This window comes from Neoarius graeffei, chromosome 3 (assembly GCF_027579695.1).
Source record: "Neoarius graeffei isolate fNeoGra1 chromosome 3, fNeoGra1.pri, whole genome shotgun sequence".
NCBI classification, from domain to species: domain Eukaryota; kingdom Metazoa; phylum Chordata; class Actinopteri; order Siluriformes; family Ariidae; genus Neoarius; species Neoarius graeffei.
The window spans coordinates 33368892-33393680 of record NC_083571.1 but is presented as its reverse complement, the minus strand read 5'-3'; the positions used below and the strand labels follow the sequence as shown (position 1 = coordinate 33393680).

General features: G+C 41.0%; 1 protein-coding gene across 1 annotated transcript in view; it reads right to left on the bottom strand.

Moving 5' to 3' along the window:
* Positions 1–572: 572 nt before the first annotated feature.
* The window catches only part of mtnr1aa (melatonin receptor 1A a), an 82791-nt gene continuing 58574 nt past the window's right edge, over positions 573–24789 (bottom strand). The window contains exon 2 of the mRNA XM_060916707.1: positions 573–1435. Coding sequence (XP_060772690.1) covers positions 573–1435 — 863 coding nt within the window. The remainder of the gene's footprint in view (positions 1436–24789) is intronic.

Genomic DNA, 24789 nt, shown 5'->3' with positions numbered 1-24789 from the left:
CACACACACACCCAGTCAAAAGTTTCTACACACCTTCTCATCCAATGTTTTTTCTTTATTTTTATTAATTAAGTCACTTCATGTCTTAAAGTAATGATGGATGTTGTTTCTCTTTACTTAGCTGAGCAATTCTTGACAATATGGATTGCTACAGTTGTGGTATAGGGCCATTTACTGTATGTTTATTATTTACTATTTACTGTTTGATCTCAAACTCATTAAGAAAGCAAGAAACTCGTCCACTAATTAACTTTTGACAAGGCACACCTGTTAATTGAAAAGTATTCCAGGTGACTACCTCATGAAGTTGGTTAAGACAATGCCAAATAGTGTGTAAAGAGTCGTCAAGGTAAATGCTGGATACTTTGAGGAATCTAACATATGAAACTTTTGTTTTTTTAACACTTTTTACTACATAATTTCATATATGTTCTGTATGTTATTTCATAGTTTTGATGTCTTCAGTGTTTTTCTACAATGTAGGAGATACAAAATACAGAAAACCCTATAAATGAGTAGGGGTGTACAAACTTTTGGCTGGTACTGTGCATGTAGATACATCTATATATTCGTCACACTGAGTCCACTTTGACCTGGTTGTTATTGGTGATGGGTGGCGACGGTTTGCTCCGGAGCCTCTCCTGCGCATCGTTCGAGTTTTCTGGAACAAACGCAGTCGCCGTGCAGAGGGACAAAACGATATGCTTGTACTCGCGGCGGAAGTTCTGATTGAGCGCACCATAGATGATGGCATTGAGGCAGCTGTTGAAATATGCCAGGAAGTAGCTTGCCACGAAGAGCCACTCAGGAACAGCTCGCTCGGGTGCTAGAGTCACAGCAAGGCCAATGGCGTTGAGTGGTGCCCAGCATACGGCGAAAAGCACGAAGACAGCGAACATAGTCACAAAGTTGCGCACGTCTTGTGGCGTCACTCCAGCTGGCCGTGTCTCAGGCCTTGCACGCCTCCGTGCCCGGATTACCAACACCCATATACGCAGGTAGCAGTAGGCCACCACCAGGATGGGCAGCAGGAAGTGGAAGGAGATTACTGCGAGTGTATACACAGTGTTGGCTGACTGCGCAAATGTGCACGAGTAGACACGATCATCATAGCGGAGTGAGCCTACAAACACATTGGGCACGACAGCCAGCACGCTCAGCACCCAGATCAGTGCCACGTAGCATGCCGAGTTGCGTTCGCTGAACAGCTTCTCATAGCGCAGGCTGTGGCAAATGTAGCAGTAGCGGTTTACAGCAATGCCTGCAATGTTGAAAATAGAGCCGACTACACTGATGCCCATCACAAAGCCGCTGATCTGGCACTGGACCGCCCCCGCGCGCCAACCATGCCCAAATATGGCCGCCAGCACAAGGGGGTACGGGTACAGAGCAACCACCAGGTCGGCAACAGCCAGACTCACCACGAAGATGTTCCCTGAGAGAAAAACAGAGAGAGAGAGAGAAAAGGGACGTGTTATCAAACTATCATTCAAATATGTCTTTATATATTCCTTCACTTCTTTGAAACAGACACACACTTTCTTGAAAATATGATGCTTGGAGCAAGATCTTAGAAATCTCTGATCTCTCAGGACGAGCTAAATGCTAACTCTCTAGCAACAAAGCTGTCAATCAAACCACGTGTCCTTGGGTGCACAACACACACACACACACACACACACACACACACACATACTCCTGCCATGTGAAATAACCTTGGTGGTAATCATTAGGAATCGCTGGAGTCAATCCTCCAGTCTTGTGTCAGTAGCATCTGCTCCTGTTGGGAAAAAAAAAATCTTCATAGATGTTGTGTAAAATGGTTCAGGAACAAATCCATACAGCAAGTCTGATATTTATTATGCGTAAAAATCATGGTCGTTGTCTGTAACGCGAATCAGGGAACTTGGTTATGACATTAAACAGTCCATTTTCAGAACACAGATGAACAGGCAAGAGGTAAAACCAAGAAATACGAAATGTGCAAATGTGGAAACCTCCGAAATGCACAATAATAATCGGAGGTGGACAAAGTACCCAACTTCATTACTTAAGTCAAAGTACAGATACCACTGGTTAAATGTTACTCCGATACAAGTGAAAATTGCACAGTGAAATTTTTACTTAAGTTAAAGTACTGAAGTATTTGCTTTTAAAAATACTTACACTACCGTTCAAAAGTTTGGGGTCACTTTGAAATTTCCTTCTTTTCTTTCAAAAATCACTGTTCTTTTCAATGAATATCACTTTAAACTAATCAGAAATCCACTCTATACATTGCTAATGTGGTAAATGACTATTCTAGCTGCAAATGTCTGTTTTTTGGTGCAATATCTCCATAGGTGTATAGAGGCCCATTTCCAGCAACTCTCACTCCAGTGTTCTAATGGTACAATGTGTTTGCTCATTGCCTCAGAAGGCTAATGGATGATTAGAAAACCCTTGTACAATCATGTTAGCACAGCTGAAAACAGTTTAGCTCTTTAGAGAAGCTATAAAACTGACCTTCCTTTGAGCAGATTGAGTTTCTGGAGCATCACATTTGTGGGGTCGATTAAATGCTCAAAATGGCCAGAAAAATGTCTCGACTATATTTTCTATTCATTTTACAACTTATGGTGGTAAATAAAAGTGTGACTTTTCATGGAAAACACAAAATTGTCTGGGTGACCCCAAACTTTTGAACGGTAGTGTAAGTATTAAAAGTACATTTTCTGTTAACGCATTGTTGTATTATTGCCACAACGCTTACAAAACCTAATGCCTCTGAAGCAACCTATTGGATTTACTGACTAGCTTGTAGAACCTGTAAAGCTGAAGCTCCACCTGACATGCTAGCAAACTCTTTTCAAACTCCAACTCATATTGGGTAGCTAAAGTTACTAGAAAAGAGAGATTTCTACATTCTGTTTATTTGGCAAGGTTATGCTAAAACATTTCTGAAAGGACTTCAGATAAGTTAACATTATTCATGTTAGTGTAACTGTTTTTACATGCTAACTAACAGTGTCCAAGTTAACTAATTATTTGTTAATGTTAGCCGTGGACAAGGCTACGGCAACTTGACGGGCAAATCCATAGAAAGTCATTTGACTAACCAGACTGCATAGCTATTGCAACGTTATCGCTAGCTCTAAAAGCACAGACAACTTCATTACAAGCTTTCTTTTGGAATAAAACATTTATATACCTCAATATGCTTCCGAAGGTTGGACGGCGAGTTTTTGTAGGCTGTGATATGGTTTGTTTTAAGCAAACATTTCAAACAAAACAAATCTTTAATCCTTTCAGAAAACTGAAACATGGGTTCTAGGTATGGCCATGGGTGTGCGCATTCCCTAGAAGAATCGCCTCCTTCCATTCCGCCATCAACTGATCATGTTCAAATAATGCTGCAGAGAAATCACTGAACTTGATTTTATACAGTCTATAGATGTGACGTGACCCTAGTGATTACTGATAGGCTCAGTGTCACCTGCGAAAGAAGCAATCACAGTTTAGAAAAAAAAAGAAAAAAAAATCCACCTTTCAAAGCTGCTTCATAATAACAAGTAACGAGGACCTTGATAGAAATGTAGTGGAGTGAAAAGTACAGTATTTGTCTTTCAAAAGTAGTGAAGTTAAAGTCATAAGTTTCCAACAAAAATAATACTCAAGTAAAGTACAGTTACTCAAAAAGTGTACTTAATTACAGTACTCAAGTAAATGTACTTCGTAACTGTCCACCTCTGATAATAATCGATGAGACAAAGGAGCGGGACAGTTGAAACACAGAACAGGTGAAGACCATCAGTAATAGACCAATGACCAAACAGGACTGAAACAAATACACGTCAACACAAACAAAAGGACATGATACGAATCAAAACAAACAAGTGCAGGAATTTGTGGCATAAAGTAGTACACTAACTGGCCACTTTATTAGGAACACCCATCCACCTGCTGTTTTATGCAGTTCTCTAATTAGTCAATCCCTTGACAGCAGCCCAATGCAAAAAATCATGCAGATACAAATCAAAAGCTTCAGTTAATGTTCACTTCAAACATCAGAATGGGAAAAACTGTGATCTCAAAGTGTGACTTTCACTGTGGCATGGGTGTTGGTTTGAGCCAGATGGACTAGTTTGAGTATTTCAGAAACTGCTGATCTCCTGGGGTTTTCACATACAACAGTCTCTAGAGTTTATACAGAATGGTGCAAAAAACAAAAAAACATAGAGTGAGCAACAGTTCTGTGGGTGGAAACACCTTGCTGATAAGAGAGGTCAGAGGAAAATGGCCAGGTTGGGTCGAGCTACCAGGAAGGATATAGTAACCCATATAATCACTCTTTACAACCATGGTGAGCGGAAAAGCATCTCAGCATGCAACAGCAGAAGAACACATTGGGTTCCAGTCCTGCAGCCAAGAACAGGAACCTTAAAGGAACAGTCCACCGTACTTCCATAATGAAATATGCTCTTATCTGAATTGAGACAAGCTGCTCTGTACCTGTCCGAACTTTGCGCGACCTCCCAGTCAGTCAGACGCGCTGTCACTCCTGTTAGCAATGTAGCTAGGCTCAGTATGGCCAATGGTATTTTTTGGGGCTGTAGTTAGATGCGACCAAACTCTTCCGCGTTTTTCCTGTTTACATAGGTTTATATGACCAGTGATATGAAACAAGTTCAGTTACACAAATTGAAACGTAGCGATTTTCTATGCTATGGAAAGTCCGCACTATAATGACAGGCGCACTAACACCTTCTGCGCGCTTCGGCAGTGCATTGATATCTGAGCTCCGTATCAATGCGCTGCCGAAGCGCGCAGAAGGTGTTAGTACGCCTGTCATTATAGTGCGGACTTTCCATAGCATAGAAAATCGCCACGTTTCAATTTGTGTAACTGAACTTGTTTCATATCACTGGTCATATAAACCTATGTAAACAGGAAAAACGTGGAAGAGTTTGGTCGCATCTAACTACAGCCCCAAAAAATACCACTGGCCATACTGAGCCTAGCTACATTGCTAACAGGAGTGACAGCGCGTCTGACTGCGTCTGACTGACTGGGAGGTCGCGCAAAGCTCGGACAGGTACGGAGCAGCTCGTCTCAATTCAGATAAGAGCATATTTCATTATGGAAGTACGGTGGACTGTTCCTTTAAAATCAAGAACAAATTCCTATTAAAGTGGCCAGTGAGTGTATGCTAATATATTAATAATTATAGTAATTTGTGTCAAAATATCAGTTGAATCTTAAAAGTCCAAGTTAAAAAGGATTGATCGAGAAACTCTGTTTCTAAATCCTGAGGTTCTCCGCTGGACTTATTTCACGGCTCACACACCCAATCAGTTCTGACAGCCAAGGTCTCAAGGATCATCTCTGTGGTGACTCCTCGCATGCACAGGTTCCTGAAACAGTCTTCATTCAAACAAAGGAAGGAAGTGAAAAAAGAAACATCCTCTGCTCCTGAAAAGAAAACATCCCCTGGCCTCGGCAGGTATGACCGACACTGATGTTTATGCTGTCAATCAAACTGCTTGGGTTTTTCAGAACTTCATGCTTCTTTTCAAGCCAGAATTTGCTGGCAGACTTCTCAGAAACTCTAATTTCCTTCGAGACAATATCAGGTTCGCAGAAAAGAAATAGTTTTCTAGCTTTGAAGGAAATTAAATGTACCTCAGGTAGGAAAAAAAAAAAATCCCTGAAAGGTTGCTAAGTACTGAACACCGATTCCAGGTGTGAGCTAACACACATGTGCTAGCATGCTTGAGCATGTTGTCTCCTGACACTGGGTTTGTGTGGTAACATGTGAACAGGTCACCTCAAGTTTAAGAATCACCTCAGGTTAGTCCAGACATGTTAGGTGTGACTAGTGCATTCACAACACTGAAATTAATGATGAAATTTCACTGGGTAATGCAAACTGCTTCCTCATTATGCGTAACCTTTGGGATAATATATATTAACGTGTGGTGGCACGGTGGTGTAGTGGTTAGCGCTGTCGCCTCACAGCAAGAAGGGCCGGGTTTGAGCCCTGTGGCCGACGAGGGCCTTTCTGTGCGGAGTTTGCAAGTTGTCCACGTGGGTTTCCTCCGGGTGCTCCGGTTTCCCCCACAGTCCAAAGACATGCAGGTTAGGTTAACTGGTGACTCTAAATTGACCGTAGGTGCGAATATGAATGGTTGTCTGTGTCTATGTGTCAGCCCTGTGATGACCTGGCGACTTGTCCAGGGTGTACCCCGCCTTTTGCCCGTAGTCAGCTGGGATAGGCTCCAGCTTGCCTGCGACCCTGTAGAACAGGATAAAGCGGCTAGAGATAATGAGATGAGATGATATCTGGCACATTTCTTGACATACCATATTCTTGACATATTTTTCCCCCCTAAAAAGGCTGTGAACTTTAACAATATCATACAATCAATCTGGTGAATTTCACAATTCTCAGCCTGGAAATTAGCTCCACCCCTCAGCTTGGAAGATAGATTTATTTTTAAAGGTGCAGTTTGCAATGTTTAAAAGTGTTTATAGACGAGTAACATTTGTGTCATTTTAAACACGCTTTTAAAAGCTACAATCTGTATTTCTGTAACATTTCTGTACAATAAATCTGGCTAGTTTCAGATTTCTGATTGTTAGCTCCACCCCTCACCCAGAACAATACATTTTTTTCAAAGGTGGGATATGTAATGTTTAAATGTGTTTATAGATATGCAATAATCATTAAAATTCCTAGTAAAGTAATGCAAGAAATTTTTTTCCAGAGCTAGTTTTTTTTTTTTTTTTTGGTTTTCTGGCCTGGATATTAGCTCCGCCTCCCAATTGAAGCTGAATTGCTTTTTTTTCTTAAAGGAAAACCTACAAGATAAATTGTTTCAACAGAGGGGTATGGCCAAGTTGTAGTTGTTGTTGGTGTGATGGTGCATTTTTAAGCAATTAATGTAATTTTTCTAATGAGCAGCAGAGGGCTCTAACATTACACACTGCTCCTTTAAAGGAGATACGCAGAACCATGGCCTCACTTTTTGTTTATAAATGCCTTGAGACCTCAAGAATGGCATAGGAATAGTTTTAAGCATTAACAATAAATCTAATATAGTAATTTTTATGATTAAAAATGAGTCATATAGGTAGTGGTCTGAGTGAATGACCTTGACATCTGTGACGTCACAGCAGGAAGGCTATTGGTCTCATCGACATTTTCGCTATACTAAAACACAGAGCTAACTGCAACTTCGATCCTCAATTCTGAGCTAATTTATCGCCATGCCACATAGATGTGTTGCTGGCGGGTGCAGCAACACGACAGAAAGTGGATTTATGTTGCATTCATGACCTAAGAATGTTCAAACTGCAAAGATTTGGACGCATTTTGTGAGAAATTCACGGATTGGGTGCCTATGAAGTGGTCTCTCCTCTGCACATTTTACTGATGACTCGTACAAAACCTCTGATCTGTTGAGGAGCGTTGGCTATAAGCCCGTATTGAAAGAGGGTGCAGTACCAACAATTAAAGGAAAAGAAAACTACAAGAAAAGGAAAGCAAGTTCAGTTGCACCAGTTCTCCCGAAGTGTGAGCCAAGCAGTAATGGCGGAGCACTCAGTATGGAGAAAATGGAGAATGAGTGGACCAGTTGTCAGATCTCTCCACTGGATATGCTTGCCTCAGCAGCAATATCTCGCCCTTACGTGGAAGAAGCGAATGAACGAAGAACTGAACAAAGAACTGAAAGTCAGATTGTTTCAAAACGATCGGCCACAAGATCGGCCTTCAAGAAGCAAGAACACAGATGGGTAAGATGTGACTCTCATTTGGTTACATCACAACAACAACACCACTCGTTGTTTACCTGCATTTAGATTACTACATGTAACTTGTATTGTGTATTTAAGTTACCGGTATAAGATTATTTAGGGCCCGTTTACACGAGGACGCTGTCGGGTAAAAACGACTAAATATTTTATCAGAAGTGCCTTTCGTTTACACGGGGACGGCGTTTCCGAGGCTGAAAAACGGATAAAATTGAAAATGCCTTCCAAAGTGGATAAGTTAAAAACGGCCCCCGTTGCATATCCGTCTAAACTACCCAATACGCGAAACTCTGCTCGGATCTGCTCACGTCGGGTACGCGTTTACGTCATACATATGTCGTATACTGCACATGCCAGCCCGGGAAGTAAGAAAGTAAGTAAAAAAAGTAAGAGCATGTCTGATTACGGGCGGCACGGTGGTGTAGTGGTTAGCGCTGTCGCCTCACAGCAAGAAGGTCCTGGGTTCGAGCCCCGGGGCCGGCGAGGGCCTTTCTGTGTGGAGTTTGCATGTTCTCCCCGTGTCCGCGTGGGTTTCCTCCGGGTGCTCCGGTTTCCCCCACAGTCCAAAGACATGCAGGTTAGGTTAACTGGTGACTCTAAATTGACCGTAGGTGTGAATGTGAGTGTGAATGGTTGTCTGTGTCTATGTGTCAGCCCTGTGATGACCTGGCGACTTGTCCAGGGTGTACCCCGCCTTTCGCCCATAGTCAGTTGGGATAGGCTCCAGCTTGCCTGCGACCCTGTAGAAGGATAAAGCGGCTAGAGATAATGAGAATGAGATGAGATGTCTGATTACATCGATCCAACGGACCTTCAAGCTGCTCTGTGTTTTAATGCAGTAGATGTGTTTTCCTGCTCACCCGCCCAGCTGGAGCTCCTCAGTTTGGTGTCGCCAAGTTACACACACACGCGCGCCGCCTATTCAAGCCGCTCGTGAAACCATAAACCCGAGACTGAAAACAAAACTAGCAGCCGAACGGATTTATTTTGCTGAGATGGACACTGCCTTTTCTCTTCTTCACCGAAACAAGAGTGAGTGTTACTTAATAAAGGCAGATTAAAAGAGTTTCGGTTTGCTCCTGCTCCTCCCTCGAGCACTACAGTACCTCAGCCGGACCGGTGTTCTGTAAAGTTATCCTAGCAAGTTCTCATACAGACCGTTTTATTATTTAAAACAAGTCATTACAAATTATTTGACTCGGCCAAAGACTCGACCAATACGCACAAAACATAAAAATCGGCAAATGCGTGAAATTCTCACCGATTTTCTATCAGCCCAGCTGATCGGTGGGACAAAACTACTGTTAAATTTTCCTACCCTCCTGGATTTCGCACATGTGTAGTAGGCTTGGTAGGATAACTTGACAGAACAGCGGCGCAGATGTGCAGATCAGACAAGACGGAAGATGTTGCGCTTGCGTGCAGACATAGCGGAGACATTTATGCGTCACCGTATAGACGCAGATTTCCTCCTTGAAAACGGTCGTGTAGACGCGGAAAAAAGTGAGAAAGAAAACGGACTTTTGCGTTTTTGTTTTATACCGTCCCCGTGTAAAGTGGGCCTTAATTTGCTTCAGAATGTGATTGTCTCAGTTCATCTGATTATTTGATTAGCCTTTTACGTTTTAACAGTGAAAATGCATGCATGTACGCTGCATAAGTTATCACACCTATCCTGTTTTAATGAGAGTCACATGAGACTGTCAGTTCAATTCCATCCAATTCTCTAGACGGCTTTGTCCTCTGGCTTTATTTCGTAAGGTAGGGGCCTCCGTGACCGACGTGTTGTTATTATTAGATTCACTTTCCGATGGTTTGAACTGATACAGTTCTACGTGTATAGCAGTAGCATGTACACACACTCCAATTTCAGGGACTATCATAGTCAGATGTATTACTATCTGAGGAATCTATCATGCTCCGCTCTGGACTTCCACTCCGGAGATTACTTATCTCCCAGGTCAGCGCTAATCCGGATCCGGGACGGGAATTCCATCTAGCCTGCACTTCACTTCCTGGTTCTCTCTGCTGACTTTGCCTGAACGTCTCGTTTTGCTATTCTAGGCGTTTCTGTGCCTTTACTGTGTTTCATGGTTTTTGCTCAAGCTAATTTTCTAGTTTATGGTTTTTGCACTAAGGGATTTTTCTAGTTCATGGTTTTTGCACTTAGGGTTTTTTCTTGTTTATGGTTTTTTGCTCTAGCGTTTTTGTCCTTGTCTGTCTCGTGTTTTTGTCAAGTTTTTTGTCTCTTTTTACCTGGACTATTTTTGCCATTTGTTTTTGTTCCGTTTTTGCCACGCCCTTTTCCCTGGATTAAAGCACCTTATTTATTGGATTACTGTCTGTGTTCTGCTTGTGGATCCTTATCTCACCACCCCTAACAGAATCCGAAGAATCTCCAATAAATCTGAATGAAGAGGCCATTGCAACCACTCTCGCCTGCCGAGTCTGGCTTTGGTCTATAGCTGTCAAAGGCCTCGGCCTTAAAACTGGTTACTGCTGTGACATCACTCAGTCAGGGCTGGCTGGCTCAGCGGGGCAGCTCGAATGCCAACTTTGCCATTGATTTTAACTCTTAAAAATATATTTTTATTCCCATTTATGCAGCATACAGGAGTCAAGGATGGAGATACTATCCACTCAGAAATGTATTTAAAAATAAAAGGTTCTGCGTATCTCCTTTAAAGGGGAACTGAAGTCATTTTTAAACTTGCTTTATTTCTTAATTAACATGTTATTCAATTACATTTTTGGTTTTATTAACCTTATATCATGACTCATAATGGCATATTATATTACACTTATCAGCCTTTTTGGTTTTTAGCCATGTTGAATGTAGTTCGTATGGTCCACGGCAGGTGTTGCTTATCCGCACGATCTTCACGAGACTTGTGCGAGACTTCAAAAATGAAGTGTCAGCACCGCCATTTTGAAAGCTGTTTACACAGTGCCCAGATCGCCATATCATTCCAATTTAGATTAATTTCGTGGTTTGCCAGCTTCATCAGTGATGGAGTGTTGTGCTGTGGTGCGTGCACCTGAAGGCGCGCCTCGGGCTGCGGGTACACCAAGTGGACTCCAGCACGCGCACCGTGAACAAGGCGCACCTGAGCTCAATTAAGGAACTGTGTTTGCCTATTTAAGGACTGTGCTGATGCGTTTGTATCGCGAAGTATTACGATACGCATGACCGAGCCTTTCTAGCCATTGTCTTGATTTCCTGTTTCACGATCCTTGTGCCTGTTTCTCGTTCTTGTCCTTGCTTAGTCTTTGACGTACTGTTTGCGCCTCGACCGGCCCTTTTGCCTGTATTCTCGTTTTTGATCTAGCCTGCCGTTTTGGATTGTTTGCCTGTGTATATATTGTCTCACTGTATATATATTCTGCACTTTATTAAACTGTATACTTCTGCACATACATCCGCTTCCCTCGCATACGTGACACGGAGATTATTCCATACGACTTTGAACCAACATGTACAGTAGTAGAGAAGAGTTGGAAAGACGACAGGATAAGGACTAGTCCGTCGCGCTGGTATTTACGTCATTACTGTCGTACAATTAAAACGTGCCAGATCAGGCGGCTGGTGGGTTTTCAAAATAAATGCATGCATGTATTTTTGTGATAAATACATATTATACTGAGCGCATTTCCCACATAATCCTCACTAAGGTTTCGGACAGCGCTACAAAATGGCGTCTCCACTATATAGTGCCCTGTATAGTGAGTAGGGAGCGATTTCGGACACAGGAAAAACTTCCGGCTTGATTACGTCAGCATTCGAAGGAGGGCGCGCGCATCTTTTGACAACGTTGGCAGATGTTGGTCACTTTGATTTCCACTGTATGTTTTACTTCCGTCCTACAAAGTCTCACACAGGTCTTGCACAGGTCTCAGAGAATCTTGTTTACGGCCATCGCTTTGACATATGGACTGATATATTACATAGCATATTTCAAACACTCATAACTTGCTATAGCAGCGACAAAATAGCTGTCAGAAATGCATTCCTACATTTCATAAAATGAGAGAAATAGAATTTTGATAATAAATTTGCCTTCAGTTCCCCTTTAATGATGTAGTATTATAACACAGTTTCATCAGCATTGAAACGCGTTATCATATTCTTACGTGTCTTGCGAGAAGTACAGCGTAGCTATGATAAACTAGTAATTAATGCATAATAATAATAATAATAATAATGACATAAGTGACAAATATAAATGAGAGAGTTTTTCTCCCCTTCACTTTCCTTCTGCTGTCTTCCTTGCACTTGAGCTGTCAAATCTCTATAATGTCCTCCAAAATGCTCTAGAACAAATCAGGATGCAAAGCTAATACTGGAACGACTGATTAAGATCACCACTGTCTCTGTGATCCGTTTGCTGAGTTCCACTAAGATTCTGAGACTGTGGTTTCATATAAGAGCAGCTTCAAAAAGATAATATAATGGGATTATTGCTGTCTCTCTCTTCATCTTCTTTTCTATGCACAGCTTGAAGGAGTCACAAGATGTGAATGCATGATCATAGAGCATCGAGAGAGAGAGAGAGAGAAAATATCATGAATGCATTAATATTTGAGCATATTTAAATATGAAGGATTCTTTTCTATTGTTGTTCCACAGACAGAGTGAATGTGAGAACAGGAAGTGAATATAAGATTTTCTTAACTAAAGCTCATGACCTGGAAGCCATGTATACATCCGCAGTATTTATCAACGTGCTGGTTTGTGTGGGGTTTTTTTTATCTTAAAAAAAAAAAACACCACTGGATAGAATTGAGAACACTGAATACAGTCAGAAGTACTCATAATACAGTACTTAGTCTGGGTTAAGTCCAGTTGTAGCATTTAAGTTGGAGCTCATATGTAAACTGACATGGGTGTGGCTGGAAAATATGATTAAACTTGTGGGGAGAAAATAGTTGATAAAACCCAACGTAACTAAATCAGTATCTTTCAGAATGAATCATTACATCTGCAGAACTGCAGGGTGTTCCACTGTATGAATTTTTCCAAAAAACAAAGACCAAGTCTAGGAGTCTTGGACAAAGCAGATACAAATCTCCTGAGTGCTGTTACACACCTCATACACCTTGTCAGCTTGCATGCTGGGAATTCAGCTGGGATTCAAGTTGACAGCTCTGTGTCAAAGACACACACTGTATGAGATGGGACATACGGACAGCCCTCACTACACAGTCTCTGTCACGTCTGGAGTGTCAACCGTCACCTTGCCAGCTTCAAACACAGCCACTGCTTCACTGAGAGGAGGTGAAGTTCCCTTCAGTTTCACTGCACGAAAACAAAGGAAGTGAATACTGAAATACATTGGTTTGAGAACACTCCATTCAGACAATTCTAGCACTGGAACTGGAATCCTCAAAAAAAAAAAATCCATGTGCAACTTTGTGGTTTTGAAAAATCTTTTTTTCATGTCTTTTGCAATGTTTTGGTTCAAGGATTCGTCACAGAATTATCCAGACCTGGAAATGTTGTTCTTGACTTTTGTCCAAATAATCTGGCCATATATTGTACTATTTGGAACTTTCTGGACCTAGAAGCAAAGTTTTGCTTGGACATTCTGGAACTCTCTGCAAAGTTGTGGTACCAGAATATGTTCAAAATCAGAAAACTCTGAAACAATTAAAAAATTTGAAAATTCTGAAAATAATTTGGAACAGTAATTCCAGAATCAGCAACATCTGGAAAAAAACACTCTGTATGGAGAATGTTTTGGGATATGGGGGAAATTCTGGAAATGTCCTAAAACACCAATTACACAGTTAGAAAATTCCAGAATTATAAAACACTGGAACAATTCTGAAACAAATTCAAGAATTAGACAATTCTGGAAAAATTCTGCAACACTAATTCCAGAATTAGAAAATTGTGGGAATATTCTGCTGCCACAGGTGGAGCATTCTAAGAAGGACAAGACAATTTTAGAAGGACAAGACTTCAGAATAAGATCTGGAATGTACATCATGCTTATTCCAGAATTATAAAATTCTTGAACTATCGTACCAGATAAGCATCCTAGACCTTTCTGCAAAGGTTCAATAGAGATCTTGCACGTGACATCACATCCACTCCAGATTGTAAGCAGTTGCCATTTTGTCGGTCAAACGCCATATTTCCGCCGTCTTTCCAACACTGACTTTGGGTTTTTTTTCACCCAAATCTTCAAATATTACCGTGCCACAATGCCGGAGAGTTGTATGGCATATAAATGCCACAACAGGAGAGGTCAGAAATCAGGAAGAAAGTTTCATAGGCTGCCACGGGACCCTGACAGGCGTGCAAAGTGGATTGCTGCTATCGGCCGGGCCGATGCAAACAACAAGAACAAGGCATGGGAACCGACTGGAAAGAACGATCACTGGCGCCTGTGCAGTGACCATTTCATCTCAGGTTCGCCATGTATTTATTTCAGTATATCCATGTGGTTATTCGCAACATAAGTTTATGACTTGCTCTAATAAAAAATTCCAGGAAGTGGGAACCTGAGAAAAGGCTTGGGGCGGGGGGGGGGGGGGGGGGGGGGTGGATTGGGTCTTTAGTGGTGTGACAATCAATGTAGTCTCTAGATATAAAATTATTTTACACTTTTAGGGGTCACATGTAGAGATAGATAACTTCATAAGTATCAAATCATAAATTCCTCGTGCTCAATTTGCCACTAGTCAGTATATTTCTGTCTTTCAGGGAAGAAGAGCAATAACCCGACCTCTCCAGATTATGTACCGTCCATTTTTGCTCACATTTCCTCTCCACTGAAGAGAAAACGAAAGAGAGAAATGGAAACGTACACAAGACGTGAGCGATCAAAGAAGCAACGTCGTGATCAGTGCACAAAGACACTGGCTGCCAGAGCTCTTCTTAAGTTGTCTGAGCAATTTATTTCTACAACACTGGCACCAGTTTCTGTGAATGTAATGGGGGATGACCAGGATAATCCTGCAACAATGACAGCAGATGAGTGTCAAAACATGGAGTGCATTGAGCTCAAACAGTCGTTTGAGCAATTATCTTCATCATTTGATAAACTCAAAGTTCACTCAGAAATGCTTGAAACTGACTGTCAGGCACTTACTGTAGAAATGAAAATTCAATCCTCAAAGGTAAAATTAAATCTCTCTCTCTACTTGAAGCCGACTTCGAGGATGATGATGACAAGGTGAAGACGTTAACTGGGGTTCAGTCCTTTACAGCATTGATGACCTTGTTCTACATTATTCAGGATCATTTAAAGGCAAATTCCGCCCTGTCACCATTTAAGCAATTTATATTGACTCTTTTACGGCTGCGATTAAACTTATCATTTACATTCTTAGCTTATTACTTTGGTGTACATGTTACGACTGTGTCTCGGATCTTTCACCACTGTATCAATGTAATGTACACAAGATTAATACCATCTTTAGTTTTCTGGCCAGATAGGGAGGAACTTAGATTAACATTGCCGTACGTTTTTCAGAGAAGTAAATTTAACAAGTGTACATGTATAATAGATTGTTTTGAAATTTTCACAGAAAAACCTCGTAGCCTCCTAGCCAGTGCACAGTCATATTCATCTTATAAATCTCATCAAACTATAAAATATTTAATAGGCATAACACCACAAGGTGTAATTTCCTTTATATCAAATGGATGGGGTGGGAGAACTAGTGACAAACATATTACAGAAAATTCAGGATTCTTAAACAAACTTGAGCCAGGTGATCTGATCTTAGCTGACAGGGGCTTTGATGTTGGGGACACGATTGGATTGTATCAAGCTAAATTGAAAATCCCTGCATTTACACGAGGCAAAAAACAGCTAGACCCTCTTGACATTGAAACCACCAGAGGACTAGCTGCTGTCAGAATAAATGTAGGAACTGTTAGACAGAAATTTACAATCCTTCAAAGTACCCTTCCTACACAACTTCTAGATGTTGAACCAGGTTATGATGTAACAAATCTTGATAAAATTGTACAAGTTTGTTGTGCACTTACAAATGTCTCAGAGTCTGTGGTTCCATTTGAGTGACATGTACCATGATGGTTTCTTTGCATGTGTTTGACAGTATTGTATGTTGTGATCATAAATGATGATAAACATGTGATCAGTGCCTTTTGGCTATAGTAAATGTCAGGTTACAAATTCAAATCACATAATGTGTTTGTGAATTGTTATTGTTGACAACTGGTTATTATGTAGTCAAATGTGATGACTTAATCTTACAACCTTTGTTCTTTGTCAATTTCACATTATATCTACTTGTAACCCATTAATTGGAATTAATAAATTAATGACGGTTAGTAACTTTCAACTTTAATTTCACAGAAAACCTATGCACAAGACACTTGCAAATATTTAAGGTACTTCAAAAATTACACACAACTATCACAACACACAAATGCAAATTTGTATAATACTAGTAGTTGACATGTAGCAAAATGATTATACAAGATCTCGCAAATCAAGGCATGCCACTAATAGTAATGTAAAAAAAAAGTATCAATATTATGATATAACAGTTTAACAGCATTACAAAACAAATGCAACAAGAGTAAATAAAACAAAGTTTAAACGGACAGTAACTGTCAGGCTGAGTACACCACTTATTTCTTGTTTATAAGACGCCACATCTGAGGGGGGCTGACAAATCCTGAATTTCTGTAAAGATAACTATCCAGAGATTTATAAGCACGCAGTGCTTCACCACTGAACAGCGAGGGAAAGTTTATGAGGTAATTATACACGTCTGGGTATTCCACCTCTGGCAGTTCCATATCCACTGACACGGTCGTGAAAACTACGTCCGGTAAGCCATAAGGGTCACTAATCTGTAGGTCGTTTATTTTAGACATATATCTAATTATCTGTTCATTAGAAAAATGAGCCGTGTAGTCCGTCGGTTGAAATTTATCCATTTTGTGCATGAGTGCAGCAGTATTCAGCAGTGTTTTTTATCAACAAAATGGCGGCTGTGTACTTTCCGGTCACGTGACTGCAAGATCTCTATACTAGAACATTGCCACTCTAGAACTCCAATTTACACAAGTTTCTTCTTAAAGTTTAAAAACTCCTCCCAGACCATTTTGATTCTGGAATTAGTCTTCTGGGAAATGTTCTGGAATTTTATTTCTGGAGTTTTGTGCTTCAAAAATGTCTCTTAGAATTGTCTGCCTCTAGAATTCTAGTTATTTTGCAGAATTACAAACTCTTAGGTTTTAAACTGTCTTCTGATTTTAGAACTTTTCTGATTCGGGAATTGGTGTTTTAAATTGTTCTGAAACTCTGAGTTACTTATGGAATTTTATGGGGCTTGAATCCCACCTGAAACAGTGAGGTTCTGGATGTGTGGCTCTGGTGCAATGTTTGGAGCTTGTTATTCCGGAACTTTCTATAGTCCCTACACACTTATCTATGGTATGTCAAAGAAATGTAATCAGTTTAATCTTGACGCAGACTTGGGTATGAAATAATCCTTTAATCCAATTATCTAATTTTATTACTATGTGATGAAATCAACTGTATTATCCTGCATCCAATATATTTCCAATCTGATGTAACTTCATTCAGCACTGGTGGGAATAAAATTGATTAAAGTTAATCGGACACAGGTGTTGGATGGAAAGGTTATCCATGATAACGTGATCTTCCCAAGACTACAGTGGAAAAATTCCAGACCAAAATTATCTGGAGAGGGTGTGTGTGTGTGTGTGTGTGTGTGTGTGTGGTTGAAGCAATAAACCAAGAGTCAGTTCTCCTTTTAGTCAAAATGCCATGAACCTTCAGGACAATCTCCTTGCTGTAGAATGGACTTTTGATGTGGAATCTTCTGAAACACCAGGAATTACCCTTTGATCTCAGGGAAGTGTTTTTTTTTTTTTTTTGGGCGGGGAGGTGAGACAGGTAGAAACGTCAAGGTCTCCAGAAGAAGAAAACACTTTCACAAGAAGACAAAACATCACATTCCTGTCACAAACTGGAGCTTTTCAAGCCCCACTGGAATCTATCGAAGGCCACTGAGCTTTGTGTGTGTCTTTGCATCACCTCTGATGGAGAAGAGTCCACTGGCCACCACACTGCTCACACTGTGCCAGTTGAAACTAGGCTCCCTTCGATTCTCAGCAGGATAAAATAGCCTCCCAGAGATTCTGGCTCTCAAACTGTGGAAAAATTCCATTAAAAGCTTTGGAGGCAGTCACCGAGATCTGGCAGGTCAAGTGGAGCAAGGATGTGAAGCAAAGGAGATTAGGATAAGGAGTTCAGCCAAGACAGTGACTCTGACATGCCTCCTGAAATAATAACACTAGTTTGTCGGATTCATCTACTTCTGCTTGGAGCTTCTGCACTTGTAACTCATTTCCTGCTGCTCTGACTGGAAAGCTTGAAGATATACACTGCATAAAAACATTCCCGCCCTTCCTTCAGGGAATAATCCCTCTCTACATTACTACCCATCAACCGATGATGAATCATAAAGGCCATTCAACACATTGTTCATAAAAATCATATAATCATCTGTTCATACACTTGAATAATTCTTTATTACAGTATTTCTTTAGTTATGAACTGGAGTGATGTAGCTGAGGTTGAGGAACTGTCCGAGCCAGAGTTCAAACATCATGCTAAAAACAGTGACATTTCTACCTCTGGGTTTTTCCAGGGTTTTCAGGGAGGCGTAGTAGTAGGGTTTATTTTTAATTGGGGGGGAACCACTTTTGATTAAGCCACATCCACTTCTGGTTTAAGTTCAAATAGAGATACAGATAATGGCATTCCGTTACATATATGGTGTTTGAGAGAACGGTATGTACAGAGTGAGTGAAGAATAGGCATGTAATGATTCACCCAATTCATGTCTCGATTCACGATATATTTCTGAAAAAAAAATTGAAATGAAGAAAATTTTACTCCAAAAAAATGCAATGTTCTCTTCGTATTCTTTATAGATAGATAGATAGATAGATAACTTTTTAAGATTTATCAACTTAAATATTCCTTTTGTTAAATTAAAAAAAAGACTTTTGTTTTACTTTCTTAATAACCAAAAATAATTATTTACCCACATTTATAAAGGTTGGAATAAAATATAATACTCTATTCACTAAAATATTCCTTTTATTAAAAATGAAAAGTTAATAACAACTAGGTCTTTTCTGAATGAACTTATGAACAACATTTGTACTGCCTCCATTTGCTTCTCTTTTCTTTATCGATCTTTCAGCAGTCTGTTAAAATAGCTCCGATTTCTTGTTAAATCTATTTGTCCAGTCAATCACACAACAGCTCTTTCCCATTTTAGATCTGTTTGGGGTTTTTTTTGTGTGTGTGTTTTTGTGACCTTAGAGCTGTCTTACTTCCACCTACAGTGAAGTCAGGTGAATTCTCTCTATTATGTGTTATTGTGCCTTCTGCAGTCTAAACACAATTACTGCTAGGAAAAACTCAGCAATTATGCAACGTGATAATCACAAATTTTGTTTCATCGATTCAAATAGTCATTAATTTGTATCGCAAATCATCATTGCACTATATACAGTGTCTTGCAAAAGTATTCATCCCCCTTGGGGTTTGTCCTGTTTTTTGCATTACAAGCTGGAATTAAAATGGCTTTTTGGAGGGTTAGCACCATTTTATTTACACAACATGCCTACCACTTTAAACATACAAATTGTTGTTTTATCGTGACACAAACAATAATTAAGATGAAAAAAACCCAAATCTGGAGTGTACATAGGTATTCACTCCCCCCAAGTCAATAATTTGTAGTCAATACTTTTGCTGCAATTACAGCTGCAAGTCTCTTGGGGTATGTCTCTATTAGCTTTGCACATCTAGCCACTGGGATTTTGCCCATTCCTCAAGGCAAAACTGCTCCAACTCCTTCAAGTTAGATGGGTTGCGTTGGTATACAGCAATCTTCAAGCTATGCCACAATTTCTCAATTGGATTGAGGTCTGGGCTTTGACTAGGCCATTCCAAGACATCCGCTAAAATGTCAGGATGGTTGTAAACATCCGGTAGCCATTGAAAGCACACACTGTGCTGTCCATAGCTGCCAATACTCCCGTTTTTTCCAGGTTTCTCCCATATTTCAGACCCATCTCTACATGTACTAAACATGACATGCTAACGGACAAAATTATCCTTTCAACAACGTGCGGACAGCAGGTCTAACCACCACTGCTGTGTGCCATTCTGCACAGCATCAACTAGGTCCAATTCTCACCTGAGCTTCCACACCTTTCCAAAGGACTCAGAATTGCAGAAACAGTGGGCTGTTAAGATCAGGAGAGATCATTTTATCGTCACAAGTACTTCCCGAGTGTGTTCGCGACACTTTGTCACTGATGATCTGATTGAGCCTCCCACTCCTGCTGGACGACAACGACTGTGACCTGGAGCTGTTCCTGTGCTTTTTCATTGGAATAACCATAATATCCCAACCCCACGACCTGGAGTATGGGAAAGAACAAAGCGTCCATCCAACACCGACCCAACAGAGATGCAGACTGACCCTGATGATGATGACCCATGGCTGTGTCATGAACATGACTACTGTGCCAGTACTGAGCCTGCTGCACTTGAGCTCTCCCTCAATGATACTTCCATCAGAAATACAAACACGTTAAAAAATAGGCATTTCTAGTAACATGGTTAAACTGAACCAGGACGGTTTGGTTCATGACCAAAAGACAACAGTCACATCACTAGGCTGCCATCTCAGGCTAGCTAGAATTAACATTAGCATCAGCAACTTACCTTCAAAATTGCAGAGGTAGGACGAAACGTAGAACTTGAAACACTTTTCAAGTTTACTCTGCGGCGTTGTACTTGATGCTCTGACGATAAGACGCACATCGTTAACAGTAAACTTCAGTAACTCCAAGAGGCACCTTGTGAACTTCATGGACTCAGCCATAACACCGGCACTTCCGCATACCGACCGGCAATATTGTACCATCCTTACACCACTGCCCTGTATTTAGTGCCATCCATCTTTCCTTCAGTCCTGACCAGCTTTCCTGTCCCTGCAGATGAAAAATATCCCCCACAACATGATGCTGCCACCACCATGCTTCATTGTAGGAATGGTGATCGCAGGGTGTTGGGATTGCGCCACACATGCCATTTCCCATGATGGCCAAAAAGATCAATTTTAGTCTCATTTGACCAGAGAATCTTCTTCCACATGTTTGGGGAGTCTGCTGTTGGGCAAACTCCAAACATGGTTTCTTAAGCAATGGCTTTTTTCTGGCCACTGTTCCCTAAAGCCCCACTCTGTGGAGTGCACGGCTTAAAGTGGTCCTATGGACAGATACTCCCATCTCTGCTGTGGAGCTTTGCAGCTCCTTCAGTGTTATCTTTGGTGTCTTTGTTGCATCTTTGATTAATGCCCTCCTTGCCCAGTCTGTGACTTTTAATGAGCGGCCTTCTCTTGTGGTGCCATGGTCTTTCCATTTTGTTATAATGGATTTAATGGTGCTCCCTTGGATATTCAAAGTTTGGGATATTTTTTATAACCCAACCCTGATCTACACTTCTCCACAACTTTGTCTCTGACCTGTTTGGAATGCTCCTTAGTTTTCATGTTGCTTGCTTAGTAGTGTTGCAGAGTCAGGGTCCTTCTAGAACAGGTTGAGTTATACAGACATCATGTGACACTTTGGTTGCACACCGGTGGATATTAATCAACTAATTATGTGACTTATGAAGTGAATTGGTTGGACCAGCTCTTATTGAGGGGTTTGATATGAAAGGGGGTGAATACCTATGCACACTCCAGATTTCTGGGGGGGGTTTCCAACTAAATTATTGTTTGTGTTATAATAAAACAACAATTTGCACCTTTAAAGTGGTAGGCATGTTGTGTAAATCAAATGGTGATAACCCTCTAAAAATCCATTTTAATTCCATCTTGTAATGCAACAAAATAGGACAAATGCCAAGGGGGATGAATACTTTTGCAAGACACTGTATCGCTACACACCTAGTGAAGAATGTTCAGTCTTGGGTTCTTCCTCCAGGACTGGGTTTGTTTTGTGGTTTCTCTTAACACCAGTGCAGTGTGTTGAGGAGAAACATTTTCACCCCCAGCACTGGGGTTTTCTCTGTTACATAACAGGCCAGAAGAGGGTTACTGTCCCAAGGACAGCGGATGCAATTATAATCTAGCCACTTGCCTATGAGCGTGTGTTCGCATGAGCTGCTCAAAATGTGAAGCGAGTCTGGGAACGTGCTTTAAACTGATCATGCTGCGTTTGAGAGTCAGAATGTGTGATCTTATAACAAGAATCTGCTTTTTTTCTTAAATATATATTTTTGACTTCTTATGATCACATTCACATTGAAAGCACCTACACACACACAATCACTGAGTAAAACAAATGAGAGAAGCCATCTCCCGTCCACCTAGTTCTCTCGGTCTCTCTCTCCTCTAGCTCCCTCTCTTTCTCACTCTCTCTGTACCTCATTTTTCTTTGTCTATATGTCTCTCTCTCTCTCTCTCTCTCTCCTTTGTCTGGCTCCCACTCTTTCTATCACACAATTTATCCCTTTCTGTCACTCTCTCTCTTCCCCATTCTTTATCTCTCTCTCTGACTGTCTTTTTCTCTCCTCTGTCTGTCTCTCTTTCCTGTCTCAGTCTCGCTCCTCTACCTGTCTGTCTCTCACTCTCTATCTATAACTTTCTCAGCCCTATTATCTGAATCTCTCTCTCTCTCTCACTCACACACACAAACTGTTCCTCTTCAGGTGGTTTCATTCCATGTGACATGTCTGTCTGTGTGCATCATTCAGACTATGTCTCCTGCTGTTCGCTTGTCCTCACACACACCCACCTGCCGACACACACACACACACACACACACACGCTGACCCACGCACACACACACACACACACACGCTGACCCACGTGCGCACGCACACACACACACACCTGCAATAAAGTTTGCCAGTAACAGTTTGCTGTAGAAGCCACATCTGCTGGTTACCACGCAACTCTGCACCAATTAAAAAAGAAAAGAAACGCACATTCAGGTTTTCTCCTCTTTATGAGGACCTTCCATTGGCACAATGCTACAACTAATGCTAACCTTCACCTCAGTAACCTTTTGGCTGTTCTTGTTTGGCAAATAAAACACTGAGGATCAGGTGATTCAAAGAAAATTTGACACTGTACTATAGTTTTGAGGACATTTGGTCTTTTTCATTAGAAATAAATACAAACAATTTCATTCCCCTAGAAAGCGCCCAGAAAGAGTCTGGTTGGAATTTTTTTTTTTGTGCGCACTGAGCCTGGGGCACTGAGATCAAAGCAATCAGTCATCACTGTCTGTAGGAAATTGTGTATTTCTGTAATATCCATTCAAATTCTGATATAGCACATGGAACAATATGTAGCCATGTTACACTGAGAGATCATGCTGACTGCAGAACATTCTCCTTTTCTTCAAACACCTATTAGGACCATTGTAGGTAAAAAAAAAACAGAACTCAGATTTTCCAAGATTAAACTTTTTTTTTCAAATGTACAAATTCAGGTATTCTCCCAGATTATAAAGTCATACAATTGTGAGAAAAAAAAATCCAAAAATTCTTGCCCCCCCCCCCCCCCCCCCGAGTTTAATTTCTTGTCCCCCCTCGCAAATGTATGACTTTATAATATTGGTGAAAATCCAATTTTTCTCATAAATGTATTACTTTAATCTCAGAATACAGGGTTCGTCAAAATTATGTTAACACTAATGGATTATTTTTCTCCTGCAGATAGACGTACGACATGGGTGACCGATTAAATGGCACTGTTGCTTGCTAGTTTTTGTGTGTTGAACACGATGGCGAACAGGCTGAGACCATCCTGTAAATCATCTTGCACATATGATGTACGTTTTGTTTTTAAGTGTTAACAACATAATTTTGACTAACCCTGTATTACCCCCTGCCTCAGCGCCATTTTTTTTGGGGGGGGGGGGGGGGTGCTGTTGTATCCAACACATTGAATGTGCTGCACAATATTTATGAAAAATTCAGTTTTAGGTGTTTTTGTGTACATTTATAAACTCATTACACTGGGTCAGAAACACTTCCGGCAGGAAGTGTAAAAACATCCTGTGTAAATTTTTTTACAAATCGACTCAACTTTTTATTATTTTGTAGATGAACAGTTTCATCATCATCCACAAGAACATTTGTTGCACCATACCTCAAATGTATTTAAGGATATTCTAAGGTGACAGTCCTTGGAATGATATGAGAGAAAGTCAGAGATGAGATAAAAGAGAAAAGGAACAAGAGGAGATAGGAGGAGGAGATCCAGCCAGAAGTAACATTATATCCCTGAAGAATTTTATTTATTAAAGATTTCCGTGTAACAGAGGAGATGAGATGGATTCGACAAGGGAAGGGAAGGTGGAGAGAAGGAGGGATAAAGACAAAGAGTGGGGAGAGAGGAAAATAAAGGGAATGAGCGAGGGAGAGAGATGCCCCTCTTCCACCAAAGCAGTTCCAGGGCTGGTTCGGGGCCAGTGCTTAGTTTGGAACCGGGTTTTCTGTTTCCACTGACAAAGAACTGGCTCTGGGGCCAGAAAAACTGGTTCCAGGCTAGCACCAACTCTCTGCTGGGCCAGAGGAAAGAACCGCTTACGTCAGCGGGGGGACGGAGTTGTTAAGACCAACAACAAGACCGCGAAAGATCGCCATTTTTAAGTGACGAGAAGCAGCAGCTGTACAAACGCGAAGTCATCCATTATTATTATTGTTGTTGCTGCTGCTGCTTCCGTGTTGTTTTTGCTTCGATATTCGCGCCAAGGTTTATGCAAACGTAGCGACGTAACTGACGTATACAGCGACGTAATGACGTGGCTTCCCTTAGCACCGTGAGCTATGGAAAAGCAAACTGGTTCTCAGCTGGCTCGCAAGTTGAACGAGTTGTGAACCAGCACCGGCTCCGAACCAGCCCTGGAACTGAGTTGGTGGAAAAGGGGTACGGTAA